Source organism: Macrotis lagotis, chromosome 2 (genome assembly GCF_037893015.1).
Source record: "Macrotis lagotis isolate mMagLag1 chromosome 2, bilby.v1.9.chrom.fasta, whole genome shotgun sequence".
NCBI lineage: Eukaryota > Metazoa > Chordata > Mammalia > Peramelemorphia > Peramelidae > Macrotis > Macrotis lagotis.
The window spans coordinates 262,654,893-262,672,390 of NC_133659.1; the positions used below are offsets into that span (position 1 = coordinate 262,654,893).

Below are 17,498 nucleotides of genomic sequence, written 5' to 3' on the forward strand. Positions count from 1 at the left end.
GGTCCCCTCAGGCCAGAGGAAGGCCCTCACCACTGAATTAGGGATATAGCCATCAGGGGCAATGATCTACTTCCATCCTTGGCCAAAGTAACACTTAAACAACTGCATAGGTTAGAGGGCATTCCTGAACAATAACTGTTCTGGGGAGATAATGGTCAGGGGAGCCTTTTCCTCTGGGGCTTGACCTGAGAAAACAAACTTGCATTTCTTCTCAGAGGTACCCATTATGTTTATTTGGCCATGGATGTTTTTTACTACATAAGGGATCATATGGTCAAAGGCAATAGTTCATTGGTTGAGGAGGGCATCCATCCTCTGAAGTTTCTGTGCCCCTTTTTCTAGGCAGATATAGCGAGGCACAAAAACACAAAGAAGCTGGGTAAGAATGGAATGGGAACTTGTTTCACTTCATCTTCAAGGTTCAGAGAAGCCAAATCGTCAAGCAAGGATTGAGGAAGCAGTTTCGTGCAGGACACCAGCTAGATACAATTGTTGAAATTGACAAGCAGATCTCCCTGTTCATTGGCAAAGCAAACTAGGCCAAATGGCATGCTGGAGTTTAATCTGGCCAAGGAGTTACCTTGCATGTCCCAGATGACCACAGCACCCTCACTGTCCGCTGTGACAAAGATTCCCATGGTCAGGAAAATATCAAAGGAGACAATTGGTTGTTTGTGCAGGAACCCAGTCTCTTGGAAAGATGCATCCTGGCTCATTTCAGAGGACACCAGGAAGTCAGAATACTTCCAAAGTTGAAAGCGATTCTCATCGGGGATGGTACCAACAGATTTGGGTAGTAGGACCAGGTGGTGGAGGTGGCAGTTGCTTAAAATGCTGGTGAAAGCATAAAGTCTCAACTTAGTACCCTCAAAGATGACCTTTGACAAGCCTATGTGGTGATCCATGCCATAAGAACAAAACCAGGTATTCTCCTTGGAGCTGGTAGGTGATCCAGTCAGGGTGGAAATGATCAGAACAGGTCCAGAATGCAAGTGTTTCTTCACATGAACAAATTTGTGTTGGGACAACAAGCTCACAAGGCCACTTTTGTGCCCACAGAAGATCAGTCCTTCAATGCTTTGGCCCAGGGAAGGCTTCTCATAGGCCAGACATTGTATTTGATCTTCAGTGTCATTGCCAATTTGAAGGATGTATTTGGGCATAGATGGGTGGTATCAAAGATGATCACGTTGACATTACCCATGGCCACAAACAGCTCCTTATTTTCTGGATCATAGGCTGAGGAGACAGCTTTGTCTAGAGAACTAAAGGGCCAGGTGAGAAACAGGAGGTTGCCAGTTATGGGGCACAGGAAGCGAAAGAGACCATCATCGGTACAGCAGAAGATGAGGGTCTGGTTGCTTCCACGGTGGATGCACTGCAGGTGGCGGGGGCTGGCACCACAGTTGTTAAACAGCTGGTAGAAACAAGACATGTGGTATAAGAAAAAGCTATATTGGGATTGGCAAAAGAAGGTGCTGTCATCAACAAATTGCAGAGAGTACAGCACATCCTCGCAGATGCTCAGCTCCTCACACAACAGACTGCCTGATTTAATGTGCCTTTCCTTCAGCCTCCCTTCGGCCCCCACAGTCAGTAGGGTGTGGATTTTGGCAAGGGAGCGGACCAGCACCACAGGACCTGTGTGGGCCTGGAAGCTGAAAGACCTCCGTTCAAAGCTTGGATCCAGATTCCAGATGTGTATCTGCCCAGCCTTATTCCCTCCAAAGAGGTAACCCTCAGATAAGCAAGTGCAGCAGCAGGTTAATGAGTGACCACTGGTGGGAGATGAGAAAGTCTGTTCCTCCACCAGCTTCGTGTGGCCCTGCCACACAAGGATACGTAAGAAGCTCTCACACATGGCAAGGAGAGAATTCTCGGGTCCATCCAGGTTGATCCCCTGTACCAGCTCACTGCCAGACATGTTCAATATCTGCAGGACATGGAGACCCTTCCCTCCTGGCTCAATGACCCAAGTTACCACAGCCCCTGCGATTCCTGATAGCAGCAAGCCTGTCCTCTGGTGATAGGCCAGGCAGCTGATGGAGAAGCGGCAAGGGACCACGCAGCGCTCCTTGAAGCCACTGCTGTGATCCCCAAAGATCCGCAGAATCATGTCATCACAGTAGGCAATCAAGACACGGTGGACGTCTGCATGGAGCAGGGCCATGACTGGTGGCAGATGATTTATCTGGGTCACCTCTCTCTTCTCCACTTTTGGCTGGCCAGTTTTATGATACATCCACAGCACCGTCTAGGAGGGGATAAAAGAAGGAATATGTCAGGTAATATGAAAATCTCAGAGGAGGCAAAAGATAGTCCCTGCCCTCAAGGAGTTTACAGTCTAATAGGAGAAACAACATGCAAAAGACTGTGTACAAACAAGTAATAAAAATAATAAATTAGACATAATTAACAATTGGGTTTGGGAAAGACTTCCTTGTGGATGGTGGGAGTTTAGCTGGGACTTGAAGAAATCCAGGGGAGCCAGGTAGTGGAAATGAGGCTGGAGAGGGTTTTAGAGGCAGCATTTGACCATGATTAAGTAATGTGAAATGCCTGGACCTCAGCTTTCTCACTGTAAAAATGAGGGCCTTTGCAGTGCTCTCTAGTTGTTTATGATTTGTGTGTGACAGAGGTAGGATCTTTTTGAGCTCCCCATCCATGGAGTGATTTCTGTATGGTCACAAACAGGGCAAAATGGTGAACCCAGAAAGAATGATTCTAGACCAGTGATCTTTCTAGATTCTCTGCCTACTCTCCCTTCTGGAGTCCTGGGCTACCTCAATAGTCTGCTGGTTGTTTTTCTGTTCTTATCTCCTCCTTTCTGATTGATTATTCATAACTTGCTAGAATAATCTATGAGGCTTAGCATAAATAAAGGCTGAGGCAGTCTAATGGGCAAGGGCAAGAGAGTACAGAACCTACCTTGGGTAGGGGGCCAGAGAGGGAAATAAACCCAAGAACCTAAGTCTGATGGAGATGGCACAGAAGGGATAAAGGAATGGAATGAAAAACATGTAGCAGGCATAGAACTAGAAATATTGCTACCTGCGGCAAGTAGCAGTCATGGGGATGGGTATCTGTGTGTGTGTGTCTGTGTGTGTATTTGGAGGGGGTTCATCTTTGATATTACCCCACTGAGGGTAAAGGATACCATGAAATATCAGGTTTCTAAACAGTGGAAGGGGGAAGAGTACCCAGAATGAGGCCAACTTGGGTTATGTCAAGCAGGGGCGGAAGTCGTCATTCAGAGAATAATACTACAAAGATCCTCTAAAATTTCCAATCTGAGAAAAAGCCCCATTTTCCTACCCTTACTCAGGGTTATTCTAGTGGGCAGCCTTACATGCACATCCTTCTTGCCTGTCTGCACCCAGGAGAAGGAGACAAAGTAGGAGGTGTCCAAAGAATAATGGCAGATGGGTGGGATATTGTGGGGATAGCAGCTCTCCTGATACACAATCTGCAGAGAGTCACTTAAGATAATCTTGTGATGCAAAATGTCATCTTCTTGCCCATGGGAAGCCTGGGGGAGGGAAGAGAGAAAGAAATGAGAATCTGGGCCAACATGACCCCACATCCCATCGCAGAGACATATAAATATTCCTCTGAATGACTTCCCAAACTGGAAGCACCTTCTGCTCTTGTGATCTCTTTCTATGATTGGCTGCCTACTCCGTGAACCTTCATTTCAAGCAGAATGGCAAGGTTGGACATGGCTACATTCCAATCTAGGCTACACACTTGATTTTGACCTTGCTTTATCCTGTGCATATACCTTGCTGTTACAATCCATCTTTCTTCTTGTATTTGTAATCTCAGCCCTGAACTCAGTGTAGGACAACAGAAAGTGCTTAAATAAATGCTCATAGAAATAACTTGATACAGATCATACATTTAGTCCTGGAAGGGGCCTTGAACATCGTCTAGCCAACCAATTGAGGCCCCAAAGGAAAGGTACCAAGACCAAGGTCACAGGTAGTAGAGACAAAGGCAGGATTCACTTTCACAGCTCTGATGATACAATCCTCTTGCCTCCAAATGAAGGGGCAATCCAGTCATGACACACACTGAAAGAAGTTGATGAATGATGGATATAATGAAAAGCCAGTCTGACTACTATAGACTGTTGGTGGTGAGATTATCCAGCATAACACATGTAATCAGAGGCAGGATTTGAACTGAGGTCCTCTCAGTAAAATCCAGACCTTTTGGCAATTCTCTACATCAAACTGAGGTAGTCATCCCAATGTGTGTGCCTTCCCTCTCTGATTCCATTTCCTATATGATGAGACTGGGAGAGTTGAGCTTTCTATCTTCTACTCCTGTTCAGAAAACTACTTTACTTATCACCTGCCCTCACCCTACATTTCTACATGCTCTCTGGTCCAAATATCCATCCTTCACACTTTAATCTTTGTGCCTTGAACATCTGAGGAAAAGCCCCATGATCTGTGACTGTCAGAGGTAGGATACCTGGAGTTCTCCAGCCATGGAGTGATTTGATTAAGGTCACAAACAAATTAGGGTAAAAAGGTGAACCAAGAAAGACTGACTCTAGACCAGTGAGCTCTCTAGATTCTCTACCTACTCTCCTTTATAGAGTCCTGGGCTACCTTCTGTGACCCTCATGCTCTTTCTTCTCATCTCTACTTCTTAAAATACTAAATTTCCTTCCAAATTCTGCTTAAATGCTGACTTCATTTAGCCCCTCATGTTCTCCCTTCTCATCTCTAACTCTTAAAATACTTGATTTCATTCTAGATTATGTGTAACTACTTATTTCTTCATCCTATTCCTCATGAATTGTCTTCTCACCTCTACTTGTTCTGCTTGCCTGTGTTTCCTTCTGAACATTTTTCTGTTCTCTTCTGTGCATTTACAAAAAAGTGAATATCCCCCCCCACATAACTGTTAACATTTTACCAGTACCAAGTAAAAAGAAAGAAGAAAAAAAACCCTTGCAAGTAACAAGTATAATAAGTAAAATGAGTTTCCACATTGGTCATGTACAATGTTTGTTTTTCATTGTATGGAGTGCTCTACAATCCTCTACCTCACCTTCAGGAGATGGGAAGCTTGCTTCATTATGGCACTTTGCAGTCACAGTTGCTCATTGTATCAGCATTCTTAAAACTTTCAAAGTTGTATGTCTTTACAACTTTCCCTTTTTGGCAAATAAAATCAATAAAGTTAAACTGAGGCACAGGAATGCAAGCAAAAATTAGAATGATGTGTGTAATTGTGACCAAAATGGGTTAGGTGGTAACCTCAGGAAAACCAGCAATCCCAAGGAGGAGAGGTCTCTCTTTATTGACATACAACAAAAATATGATCTTGGAAAGGCATGGAACACTATGATTGGTTATCTTTAAAAAAAAAAGGTAGAATGGTATTTGGGGTAGGTGAATCTTGTCCTTCTCTGACAACTAAGGATATTAATTATTTTATCGTACCCATTTGAATCTTGCAATTCTTTCTAGGAGGTCAAAAGTACCAAATTTGTTTTCTTCTAGAAAGAGATAAAAAATTTCTATTTCAATCCCTAGTATCTTTTGGAGACAGTATCAAGTTAAGTTGTGGGGCTTAAAGTTAGCAAACAGATATGCTGTTAGCTTTAAGGGGTTACCAGTATGAGAAATAATATTTTTAATAGAACTTTAACTCAGAGGGAAAGCTAAATTACTGATCCCAATTCAAAGACACAGAAAGATGACTTTAGGTAGACACAAACTCAAAGATAAAACTCATAGAATAAAATCAAATACATTGTAGAATCAATTCAGTAGAAACTAAGGAATATTTCTTTTTATCTTGTCATCTTGTAAATAATATTTTTTATTTGACTCACTTTATTCTGCCTCAATCCATGTGATTTATCATCTTCTAAAATCATCTTTCATAATTTCTTATATTGCAATAATAATTCATTGCATTTGTATACTATAATTGGACCAGTCAGTCTCTAATTGCTTAAATGATCATTGTAGGGAATCTACTCCTATTCTATTTTTCTCCCTTCTATCTTTTAATTCCCCCCTTGGGGTTAGAGAAATTTTATTGGGGAGAGGGGGTGTATGACTCTCAAATTTCCCTTCCTCTTACCCAGCCCTCACTGTTATTTATTTTCCTTTTAAATTTGATGTATAATGTGTGTTTTCAACTCTCCTTTACCCACTTCATCTTGGATTGAGGCTTATATGATGCCTATTTACTATTCCACTCTTTCCCTCATGTTTGTATGTTCTTTTTTTCCAAACACTTCAATTATGACCAATTATCAAGTTTTGCCATATTTCTTCCTCCTTTCTTAATTAGTCTATCACTTTTACATTCATATCCCTCCTTGAAATCATTAGAAGAGAACCAATCTACTTCATGCATATGTCTTTCATATTTTACTTCCACAATCTCTTCTGAAGGTAATAAGGTGATGAAGGGACACTTGCTTCTTTCCCCCCATTAGAATATCATTAAACAGCATCTTCTAGTTACTCAAATACATTTCTCTTTCTGAGTTTCTCTGAACTCTTATATTTGTATTGCAAAATTCCTCTTTAAATTTTGGTTTGTCAGGAATGTACAGAAGGCTCTATTCCAATAAAAATCCATTCTGTTCGCCCTACCCCATTTAGGATACTACTCAGTTTTTGAGGGCACATTACAGACCTGTACTTTTTGCCTTTTGAAATAATTGTATTCCCAATATCTATTTTGTTTATAGTAGAAGTTGTTGCAATCCTGACTGTGGTTCCTCAGTAATTGAACTAATTTTGAGGACTAGCAGTGTTTTTGTCTTTGACCTGGGTACCGTGGATTTTGACTCTGACAATCCTGAAAATTTTAATCTTCTTTGCCTTTTCAGAACATTATTAGTGAACTTTTCCCCTATTTTCATCTAACTCTTCATTTCTAACCAAGTTCAGCAGTTCTCCCTTAGGATTGTATTTTAGTTATAATTCTTTTTTTGAATTATAGTTTTTCAAAGGGTCCAGTGATTCATAAATGATCTCTCCTTGACAAGTTTTCCAAGTCAGTTGTTTCTGATATCAGATATGTGGCATCTTCTTTTTTATTTTCTTTCTATTCTTTTATTTGGTTCTAATATTTCTAGCTATTTCTGGAACATACTGAATTTAGTTTACTCATCCAGATTTCAGAGATTTCATTACTTGGGAAAGGTTTATCATTTTCTACACAGTTATTTATTCTCCTTCTAATTCTTTCCTTCGTTTTTTAAATCTCTACAATTCTGCTGGTTATTTATGCAGGCCTTGTGGCAAATTAACTTTTTTCCTTTGAGTCACTACTTGCAGTTCTTACAGAATTCTCTCTTTTTGTTAAGTCAATAAACATTTTTCAAGTGTGCCAGGCACTTTGTTAAGGGTTGAGGATACAAAAAAGTCAAAAGACAGGCCCAGAACATGATGTCCTGCAACTGAAGTGGGAAATAATAAGGGGTCTACCCTGGGCACCATCCTAAATTGCGAATGTAGAAGGAGCTCTCTGATATCTACCTTCCTCATCCAAAGGAAGCAAGGGGCCCCAGAGGCAAGGAATCCTGAGGTGGTATGAATGTCAGAATTGGTTTCTTCTTAAAGCTTGAAGGTTTTCTGAAGATTGCATAATTCAGAACAATGTGGTGGAAAAATGATCTTGAGAGCTACAATAGTTTGTTAATAAAGATTGCTGTTTTGGTTAATCCAAGGTAGGTGGTCAACCTTGCTTTTTCTCAGCCTGGGTCACAGAGGTTCTTGGGGTGACTTCCATCACCTGACCTCAGGACCCCTCCATAAAGGTGGACAGAACACTGCACCCATCAGAGCTTCTGGGGGCCCTTTGGCACCTGGGCCAAGAGATGTGAGCATTGACATACCTTTCTGGTCATTTATGTTCTCCAGGCCTTCCAAAGCTTGTGACATCTCTATAGGTTTCTTCAAGGAGAAACTCACTTAGTTCCTCTTGTTAGAGAGGGGAAAGTTGCCAGGCCTTTCATGATCCCATCTGTAGTTCCTTGATACTTTCCTGCCTGTTCTAGTGCTGGCTTTGCTGGTGGCCACATTTTCTCCTTCCTTAGGTTTCTGATTGAGTATTTTCTTCAGTATGGAGAGAAAAATTCACATTGCTCATTGAATTTCTTGATCATTATTTAATATGGTGCCAATTGTGAGTTTTTGAGGAAGTATGTATGTGGATGCTCTGCTTCGACTCAGGCACCCCTCCTGATCAGGAGTCCTTGTATGTATTTTGTAATATTTTGTATCCTGTTCTATTATCTCCCCTATAAAATGTAAGCTCCATGAGGGCAAAGACTGTATCACTTTTATTTGCATCTTCAGCATATTTTGCTTATAGATGCTCAGGTTTTTCTGCAGCAAGTGATGTCTAAACTTGACTTTTGACCAAATAGTTTCCTCTCTCTAGGTTTACATTTCCTACTCTCTTAAATGAAGGCCTTGATCAAGATGACTTCTGAGATATTTTGGCTCTCAAGCCCACCAATACTGAAATGGGGCCATTATCAAAAGTAATGCCCTTCCCATAAGTTCTGCTATTAACAGTACTCATAAAATTAAACATAAGTTGGATAACAACCATTATCTGAATGGGGTGAATTTCTGTCCTCATGGCAGGCTGGGATACCTTCAAGCAAAATTATCATGGTGGTCTATAGAGGGATGTCGATTTTAGGCAAGGGGACAGCTCAGTTTGGAATATCGTGTGTCTGGAGCAACCCTGGGTTGAGGTTCAAAAGACTGGGGTTACAGCTTCAGCTCAGCCACCACCTGTAGCTCCTTTATAATTAAGGGAGTCCATTCTTGTTTTAAATCCTCAGTTTTCCCATCTGTATGATAGATTTCACTCAATGATCTTGAAAGGCCCTGTCAGCTCTGACCTTTAGTTTGTTTGTTAGAAATGATGCATTAAATTTATCTAATTGCCAAGGACTTTGATAAAATTGGAAGAGTAGAAATGAAAGAAAAAAGAGAGAGACCTTCCCTGCCACTGAGGAGTTTCCATTCTAATGATGAAAGACCAATGAAAAGCTGGAGGTGGCAGGAGGAGGCTGAAGAATGGTGGCAAATTCTGGGTCCTTCATCAAAATGTAGGTTCCAGAAAAAACTCACAGACTCAAAGCTCTGTAGGGGCAGAGCACCCCAAGCCTCAAAGTTTTCATCTGTAAAATGCGATAATAACACCTCAAAGGCACCTGGACAAAGAGGTGACCCTGAAATCACGATTGCCTTTGGAAAAGTCAGACCTCTAAAAAGTACTAACTTTGAGATTCAAGGCAGGTTTCCTGACCTCTCCCCCCCCCCCACCTCCTACCCTGCTTGTACAATAGCAGAGTGAGGTTGTAGGGTCCTAGATTTAGATGGGAAAGGACCTAAGGTTGGTCATCTAATTTAATCCCCTCATTCCAAAGATGAGGAAACTGAGGTGCAGAGATGTTAAGCAACTTAGGAGGGAGGCTTTAGAACTGGAGGTGGTCCAGTTCAAATCCCTCACTTTATAAGCAAGGAAACAAAGACCCAGAAAAGGAAAGAGATTTGCTCAAGGTTATACAGTTACTAAATGTCAAAGGTCAGATATGAACCTAGGTCATCTGATTCCAGGACTTTCTTTCCTCTCTTCACAGATGAAATAACAGGTCTGGACAAATAGAATAAAGAACTCAAATAAAACCCCCCAACTTACCCTACAGAACATTGAATGAGACTTCTGTACTCCACAAACCTTCAGTCACTATAGAAATGTCACATTATCATTGGTAAAGATGCCAAACCTTCAGTCAGGAAAGAGACCTTGGCAGAAATCCCTCTTCTGACACTTATTCCCAGGGTGACCTGGACAAGTCACAGCAAATCTGAGCTTTGGATTCTGAAAAATCTTTACATTCATAATATAGGGAAAGAATGACAGTGCCCCTTGCATCCCAGATTTGTGCTAGGATATGCTCTGCAAACCTATGGGTGCCATGGGAATTCCATTTCTTATTTTTGCCTCCTTTATGCAGAATTCCTGTCCCTTGTTCTATGAAAGCTCTGGACACCACACCATGGTGAGATTAACCTTCACAGTGCTATCTCCGTCTCATTTACATTTTAGCTTCAGAGCTAAAAGGTATTTCAGAGACCAACTGGTCTGAACTCCTTATTTTAGAGATGGGGAAATTGAAACCAAGAAAAATGAAATGATCTTTTCCAAGCTCACTCAGGCAATAATCGGTAGAAATGAGATTTGAACTCTAGCCTCCTGATTCCATACCCAATGCACACTCCCAGATAGGCTAGAAGTACTCCAAAGTGCACACAGTCTGGGATTACTTTGTTATTTGAACCTTTTCCAAGCCACAGCTCTTCCATCTTTAATTGTACAGCTGATGATTTTGACTCCAAGAGCAAACCTTTCTATTTTTGCTTATTAGACTGAATTATATTAGTTTCACTGTGTTACCTCTTCCCATTGCTCATTTATAAGACTTTTCAAAGTTTTCAAGTGAGGAACAATTCTATGAGATGATTCCATGGTATCCTCTTCATCTTTTCCAGATGCCTCTGAGGGCTATTGTACCTAGAGCAGTTCATTTTCATAAGGAACTGGATATAGAGGGATCTTGGAGCTCATTGACTCTAATTTCCTTATTTGACAGACAGGGAAACTGAGTCCCAGGGAAGTAAAGTAAATCATGTAAATGTCTGAAGGCTAGATTTCACGTCAGGTGTTCCTGATTCTAGATCCTGCACCATCTAGCTCCTTTGAGCTAATAGTGGGATTTGAACTGAGATTCTCCATCTCCAACGTACTTCTCTCTCTCTCTCTCTTTCTCTCTCTCCATTTTGCCACCTCACTTCCCTCAAAGGGACCTTGAGGCTTTGCCATGTGATGCTGGATATTAAGGAGGGAATTTGCGGAAGGGTTAGTAATGTACCCTCCCCTCAGATAGCATGTTGGGAGAGAACTCTTTATGTGATTCAGGATTTTGTGGGGTCAAGGACTCACAGCAAACAGCCAGGAACAAACCTAGGATGAAAGACAAAAAGGGATCTCCAGTGTTCTCTAGAGTCTCTTCATTGGCTTATGATCTACAGGTCTAAATGGGTATGACACCATGCTTATAGCTTTGTGACTCAGACTTCTAGATTCTCAGCATGTTAGCCCTTTGTCTTTGATCTCTGTGAGCTCACATGCTTAGAACTCTGCATGACAGACTGCACAGGGTTCAGTCCCTCAAGGCCAGTCCAGGAAGTCCAAGGAACTATCCTTCCCTTTGCTATACAGTGGCATCACAGGGTCATGGCAAGAACTCTGTCCTCTCAGTTCTTACACTTTCCTGTCTGAGTAATCCCTACACAAACTGCCTTTGTGCCTTTTCTCCCAGTCTCAAAGTATTAGTTTCCTTCTCTATCAGATGATAATGTAGTTGATCTCACAGGATTGGTATGAATAAGGAAGTTCACTAACACCTTTGTCCTTTTTTCTCTGATCTGACCACATCTGGATGGGAAGAAGCTGAGAAGGTCTCAGAGGAGGGGGACCAGCTTAATGATGGGTCAACTGTAAGAGCTTATCTCTAGTGATGAAAGGGTAGTTGAGTAATCAAGGGCAACCCTCCCTCACTGTACAGATGAGGAAACAGAGACTCAGGGTCACCTAGGTAAGTGTCAGAGGTCCCGGTTGTGAGCCCAAGTTTAGTCTTCTGGGCTGTTTGAGGACCATGTAATTGAGTGCAAGTGAATGAACTAGGAATGCTTCAAGCAGAGGTGGAGGAATTATTTAATATAGCACAGCGTTTTGTACATAAATAAGATGTATACTGATTAACTGATGGCTTAAGGGTTGGACAAGATCAATTCTTGACCACATAATCTGTGATTCTGTGCATATTTAGCCTGGAGAAAGACAGCTCAATGATAACCCAATATTAGGGTTCAAGTGTTTAAGGAATAATTAGAGAACTATCTGCTTGGCCCCAGAGAAGCAAGAGCCGGGGCAGTTGCAAGGAAGCTGAAAGATTTAGACTGGACCCAGGGAAAAGCTCCCTAACAATCCAAGCCATTCAAAAGTCCAGAGCACATGCCATTACTGGTGAAGACTTCTACCACCTTGGAATCTTTCAGACAGAGACCAAAGGGGTACTAACCTTCCCTCACTGGGGGGTTTAAAGCAGAGAGCAGATTCTATGCTCATTTAATATACTATAGGAATTCTTCCTCAGATATAGGTTGGAAGAGATAGCTCTTCTGGTCCCTTCCAGCCTAAGAGATCCTATTCTGAAGAAAGTTCACAGAAACCCTAATGGGAGGTAGTCACTATGGATGACCTCTTCAGAAGTCCTCAGCTGATGCCTCCACTGGGAGGTATGGAGGAGACTTTATTTAATAAAGATGTAATACTTATTATATTGAATTCTAATATTTTTAATATGCAAATAAATGTAATTATTGCCTAGTGGTTAGGATCATGGATGGGAAAACTTTCCATTTCTCAATTGCTACATCAACAGTCCTTAGGGGTTGGGAAGCCATACTCAAGAATGAAACAATCCCTACTCACATTCTAATGGGGGGAGATAACAACTTCCATGGAATCACTAGAAAAAGAATGAATGCAAAATATTTACACAAAGACATGGTGAGTCCCCTCCATCTACACTTCTCTATAGCACTTATTCTAGGAACAACTTTTTGGGAGCTGAAAGGGATTTTTAGGCACCACTGAGTCCAATCCTCTCATTTTATCAATGAGGAAACTGAGAAGTGACTTCCAGAGTCATTCTGTTAGTAAACATTCAAGGTGAGATTTGAACCCAAGTCTTCCTGACTCCAGTCTAATTACCAAGTCCCTTTGCCAGGCATATTGTTGTTCAGTCATGTTCAACCCACCATGACCCCATTTGGGGTTTTCTTGGCAGGGATACTGGAGTAGTTTGTCATTTCCTTCTCCAGATCTTTTTACAGATGAGGAAACTGAGGCAACCTGGGTGAAGTGACTTGCCCAGAGTCACACTGCTAGGCTCCATTTAAACTACAGAAAATGTCTTTCAGACTCTAGGCCCAGTGTTCTAGTTGCCTTGCCAGGCCTAAAGTCACCATCTAGGTTCTCTCTTACTTTCCTGCCTCCCTCCTAAGGTTTCTTCCATGGAGAGACATGCCCCCAAAGGCACCCTGAACTTGTGCCAGGGTTCATTACACAGGGTGGTTTGGGAGAGAGAGCATCTATCTGTGACACAGGTTCTGTCCTAGGTTTGCATCCTAACTCTGCTTTGCATCTCTCAGTCCTGGTAAGAACAGGTTTCTTCTACACAAGATGGGCCCTTTAGGATGGCCACTGGAATAAAGAATGAAGGCTGTCCTTGGCTAGCTTAGCTACCCTCAGAAGACTAGAGGAAATTCCATGTTCTCTTCTGCCTGTCATAGCTGGCTCTCAGGATCTGGGAAAATATCACCCCAAAGTTTGAATAACTGAGCTTTCCAGGAAGCTTGATGGCTCCTAATTCAAAAGCTTGAGCAATGACTCTCCAGCAAAGTTTTGGGCTGGTTGGAGAGGCCTTTTTGGACAGACAAAGGTGAGTTCTCTGTAAGAGATTATTCCTGGTTTCTGCATGTCTTATTCCTTCCATCTCAGTCCAGCCTAACCTTGGCTCCCATTCACTGGTGGCAGTGGGGAGGCTGGGGCTCTCTCCTTCTATAATTCTGTCAATAACACAACCATTTATAATTAAAATTTTAAGCTTGAAAGGACCTTAGAAATGCACAAGTCCAATCTCTTTCTTTTACAGATGAGAAAACTAAAGTTCAGAGAGGTAGGAAGCCTTTGAGGTGGGATTCAAACCCAGTTCTTCCTGACCCTCCAAGAAGCAACCAATAAAGTATGGCATATCCTCTGTTCAGGTCCTTAGATATGAAATCTGGAAGGTACCTTAAAGGTCATGGAATCCAATTCTTTCATTTCATTTTTAAGCTTTTATCTTAGTTTTTCCTATTTACAAAAATTTGAACTTAATTATGTGGTCTGTATGGGGATGCCAGTAGAATGGAAGAGAATCTTTCTGTCATTCTCTTAAACTGCACTCTCTCATACAGATGCAAAATGTTGATTTCCACCAATTAGGATATAGTCTCATTCCAATGGACTTTAGGATTAGAGTTGCAAGGGGGTACAAATACAAAACACACTACAGAAATAAAGAAGTGCTATCAATCTCTTGTGGTTGACCTGCTTCAAGGTTAAAAAAAAAGATGTTATCATCTAGATTTAGAGCCATACTCATAACATGTGTACTTTTTAGAATCAGACAAAATAATACAATTCATCTTGAAGAACAAAAGGTAAAGAATACAATGATATAACTCCTTATTTATTTCATATTTGATAAAAACTCCTAGAAAAACTTGAAAAGCATCTGTCAGAAATTAGATTTAGAACAGTATCTTTATACTATGTCCCAAATTAAGGTCCAAATAACTACAAGAAATAATTAAGTAGGATGAGAAAAGCATCACAGAAGACAAAGAGGACAATTATGATTACATAAAATTAAATAGATTTTGCAAAGTAAAAGAAATGCAGTTTGAAGGGAAACAATTGAGAACAATCTCTTTTTGTGATAAGGGTTTAATATCCAGATCTGCTTGCTCTCTCCACTATGCCCTCTCAAGGTCTACCCATAATTTACCAACTTTCTTTCATCTTAAATCCCTTCCTCTCTTACTCCTCCCATCTTCTGGTTCTCCCTGAGACAGAGTTCCCTTCAGATGGGAACACTTTTCTCACCCCATTTTCCAGGACTGGCTTTCTTTTTTTCCTCATGCTTCCTGTCTTACAGGGAGCATGAATATTCCATGCTCCCCATTGCCATTTCCAGACTCTTCCTTTACTACTACCACCAAGCAATTTCTCTTCCTTTGAGGTGTGCACTTGCCAAATGTATTATTCAATCCAGATCCTGGAAGCTCTCATCTATCAACCTATAATACATTTTCCTTCCTCAGTGGGTTCAGTATCTGGCTCATAATTTTTCTTTTCTCCCTATTTCATGCCCTTAAGTTGGCAGTATCCACGTAAATACTGTTTTTCCTTCAAATGTCTTAACTTCCTATTTCTTCAGTCTACTCACTTCTCATGACTTCATCTATGTCAACTCAGCTAAACACAAAAATGGTCACCCCTGATCCAACCATCTCCCCAAAGTGATCTTTATTCATAAGCTCTGAATGTCCTTTTTCTGCTCCTGATCTTTCACGATACCCTCTTTCTCTCTGCCCCATGAACCCTAAGCCTGCCCTCCATCCGCACCATGGCCTCCCTTCTTTCAGTCTTTCCATGCTCCCCTAGGCCAAAACCCTTCCATTGTCTATACTCTCCTCTCTTCCCTGTCTTGCCTCTTTGAGCTCCACACCTGTTTTTACCCTTGGTTTTCTTGTCCCCTTGTCCTACCTAAAGAGCATTTTGGCGGTCCCCAACTCTGGATTTCTCTTGCCATTTGTTTCTACTTCTATTAACATTCTGTTCAATGAAAGACATGGAGTCAAGCAGATTGGATACACCACAAATTGATGCTATTTAATAACAACTAGGTCTTATATGCATCCAGACAAACATTCTGTTCTCTAATTAATCCACTCTCCCTCTCTGCACTGCAGCTATCCCAAACATTCTTATCTTTCTTCAAGTACTATTTTTTCAACTGAGCACCTGGTTCAGGTTTTACAGGGAAAAAAAAAAATAAATCCAGAAACCATTTGCTAAGAGCACCTCCTCTCCCCTCCTTGTTTGACATCATCCAATCACCTTTCTCATTATTTCCTCTTTCACCTGGGTCTCAGATGAAGAGGGGGATCCTTCTCCTTGTGGAGGTCAGTCTTCATGTGGATTGGCCATCCCATCATCTTGATGTAGGTAAGCCTGTGCATGGGAGTGAGGAGATCAGTTGGTGACAAACTTTGTAAATCTTTTCTTTGCATTGAAAAGGGAATCTTCCTTCCACACCCGAGGTCTTGACCTTCAACGGGATTTGGAGTGCATTGTTTTCTTGGGGGACAGACAGGGAGGACAGGCCCTGGAAGACCACCCAAAAGAGACCCCTCCCCAAAAGACAAAATATCCAAGGAGGGACTTGGGTCATTCTCAGGTCGCCACCCCCTTCCATGGACTCTAATTTAAGGTGACTGAGGTACTGGCTGGTCCTCTTTTACCTTCCAGTCTCCTGTTGAACCCGGGCCAGCTGGCCTGGCCAATTCAATCAACAATCCATGTGGTCTTCTCTTTAAACTTTTTAACTTTTCTATTACTTCAAAATGCTGTTACTTCCTCTAATAAGTCTCTATTTTCTTTCCAAAACCTGCATTCCCGTGCCTGAGTCGGACTCATCCTGGGGGCAGGACGGAACCCCAGAAAGAAATCAGCGACAACAATCTCCTGTCTTCTTTACCAAACTGATCTTATCATCCCAACTTTCTCTTTCTAATCTTCCATTTCTCCCAACGTTCTCCATCATGGCTGCCTATTACCATGAATGACCATGTCTTCCTTTTCCTAAAAAAATTCCTGATTTGATGCTACCATCTCCTTAAGTTATCATTTTGTAGAAGGAGAATCTGTTAGTCTTTAACATTAAGAAAATGTCATTTGTGCCCGCCTGATGTTTTCTAAGGGCTCCCTGAACATCACGAGCCCTAATAGGTGTAAATGCCCTCCTGCTGTTTAGTGTAACTCCAGAACAACCAGAATTCACCCCTCTACCCCTCCCCCAGCGCCCAGCCTTTCAGAAAGAGTGGCACCAAGAGGGGTGGGATTCCCCTTTGCCCACCTTTTCCTGGCTCTTCTCTGCGTCTCTCCCGCAGGCGCTCTCCCTGGGCCTCTGGCATCGCCCCTGTGCTCGGGCAGATGCCTGCTGAGTCTGTGCAGCTGGCAGGCAGGTGAGACACAAATCCCGAGCTGTGCCCGCTCCGGGGCTCGTGGCGGGTGTTTATGAAGGCGCCGCCAAGGTCTCCCACATGGGTTCTAGATCTTTCCCGCCCTTCTCGACCACGCATCCTTTTAGGAGAGTTTCTCTTCCAAATTTCCTGAAATCTCGCTTTAACGTCTTCATTCCACCGAAACTGTTCACTTCAAATTTGCCAAGAATTTTTTAATAGACAAATCTCATGACTACTTTTTTTTTTTTTTTAAATTAGCTATTGGGATAAGCTGCTGTCTCTGCCCCCGCCCTCTCTGCCAGGCTACTGCAGGGTTTGTCCGGAGCGCCCTCCCCCAGCTGCGGGCCCAGGCGCCCTGTGTCGCCGCTGCCGCGCTGCCTCATGGGACTTGTAGTCTAAGCGACTCCGGCTCAGTTTCCGCCTCCTCCTCCTCTGCCCTTGTCCTGGTCCAGTGATGTGGGCGGAAATGACGCGGCCCCGAGCAGGAAGCGGCCTTCGGAGTCCGCCCAAGGAGTAACTGCGGCAGCTCAGGCGGCAGTAAACAAGGGAGCCTCCGCTGCCTGCCTGCTCTTG

The 17,498-nt window shown here is 42.3% G+C and overlaps 1 protein-coding gene across 3 annotated transcripts; it reads right to left on the minus strand.

The window, feature by feature from the left end:
- Nucleotides 1-61: 61 nt before the first annotated feature.
- LOC141514907 (WD repeat-containing protein 87-like) lies at nt 62-17,346 on the minus strand. Of its 3 annotated transcripts, XM_074226078.1 has the most exons (3): nt 5,065-7,430; nt 3,350-3,529; nt 62-2,254 (listed from the first exon to the last, which is right to left on the minus strand). In XM_074226078.1, exons 1-3 carry the CDS (start codon nt 5,089-5,091, stop codon nt 1,064-1,066), a joined length of 1,398 nt encoding a protein of 465 aa, XP_074082179.1. In that variant the 5' UTR covers nt 5,092-7,430; the 3' UTR covers nt 62-1,063. The 3 variants fall into 3 exon arrangements, with proteins under 3 accessions (XP_074082179.1, XP_074082180.1, XP_074082178.1); XM_074226079.1 differs by lacking the exons at nt 3,350-3,529; nt 5,065-7,430 and adding an exon at nt 16,817-17,346; XM_074226077.1 differs by having other exon boundaries at nt 3,350-7,430.
- Between the last annotated feature and the right edge of the window lie 152 nt (nt 17,347-17,498).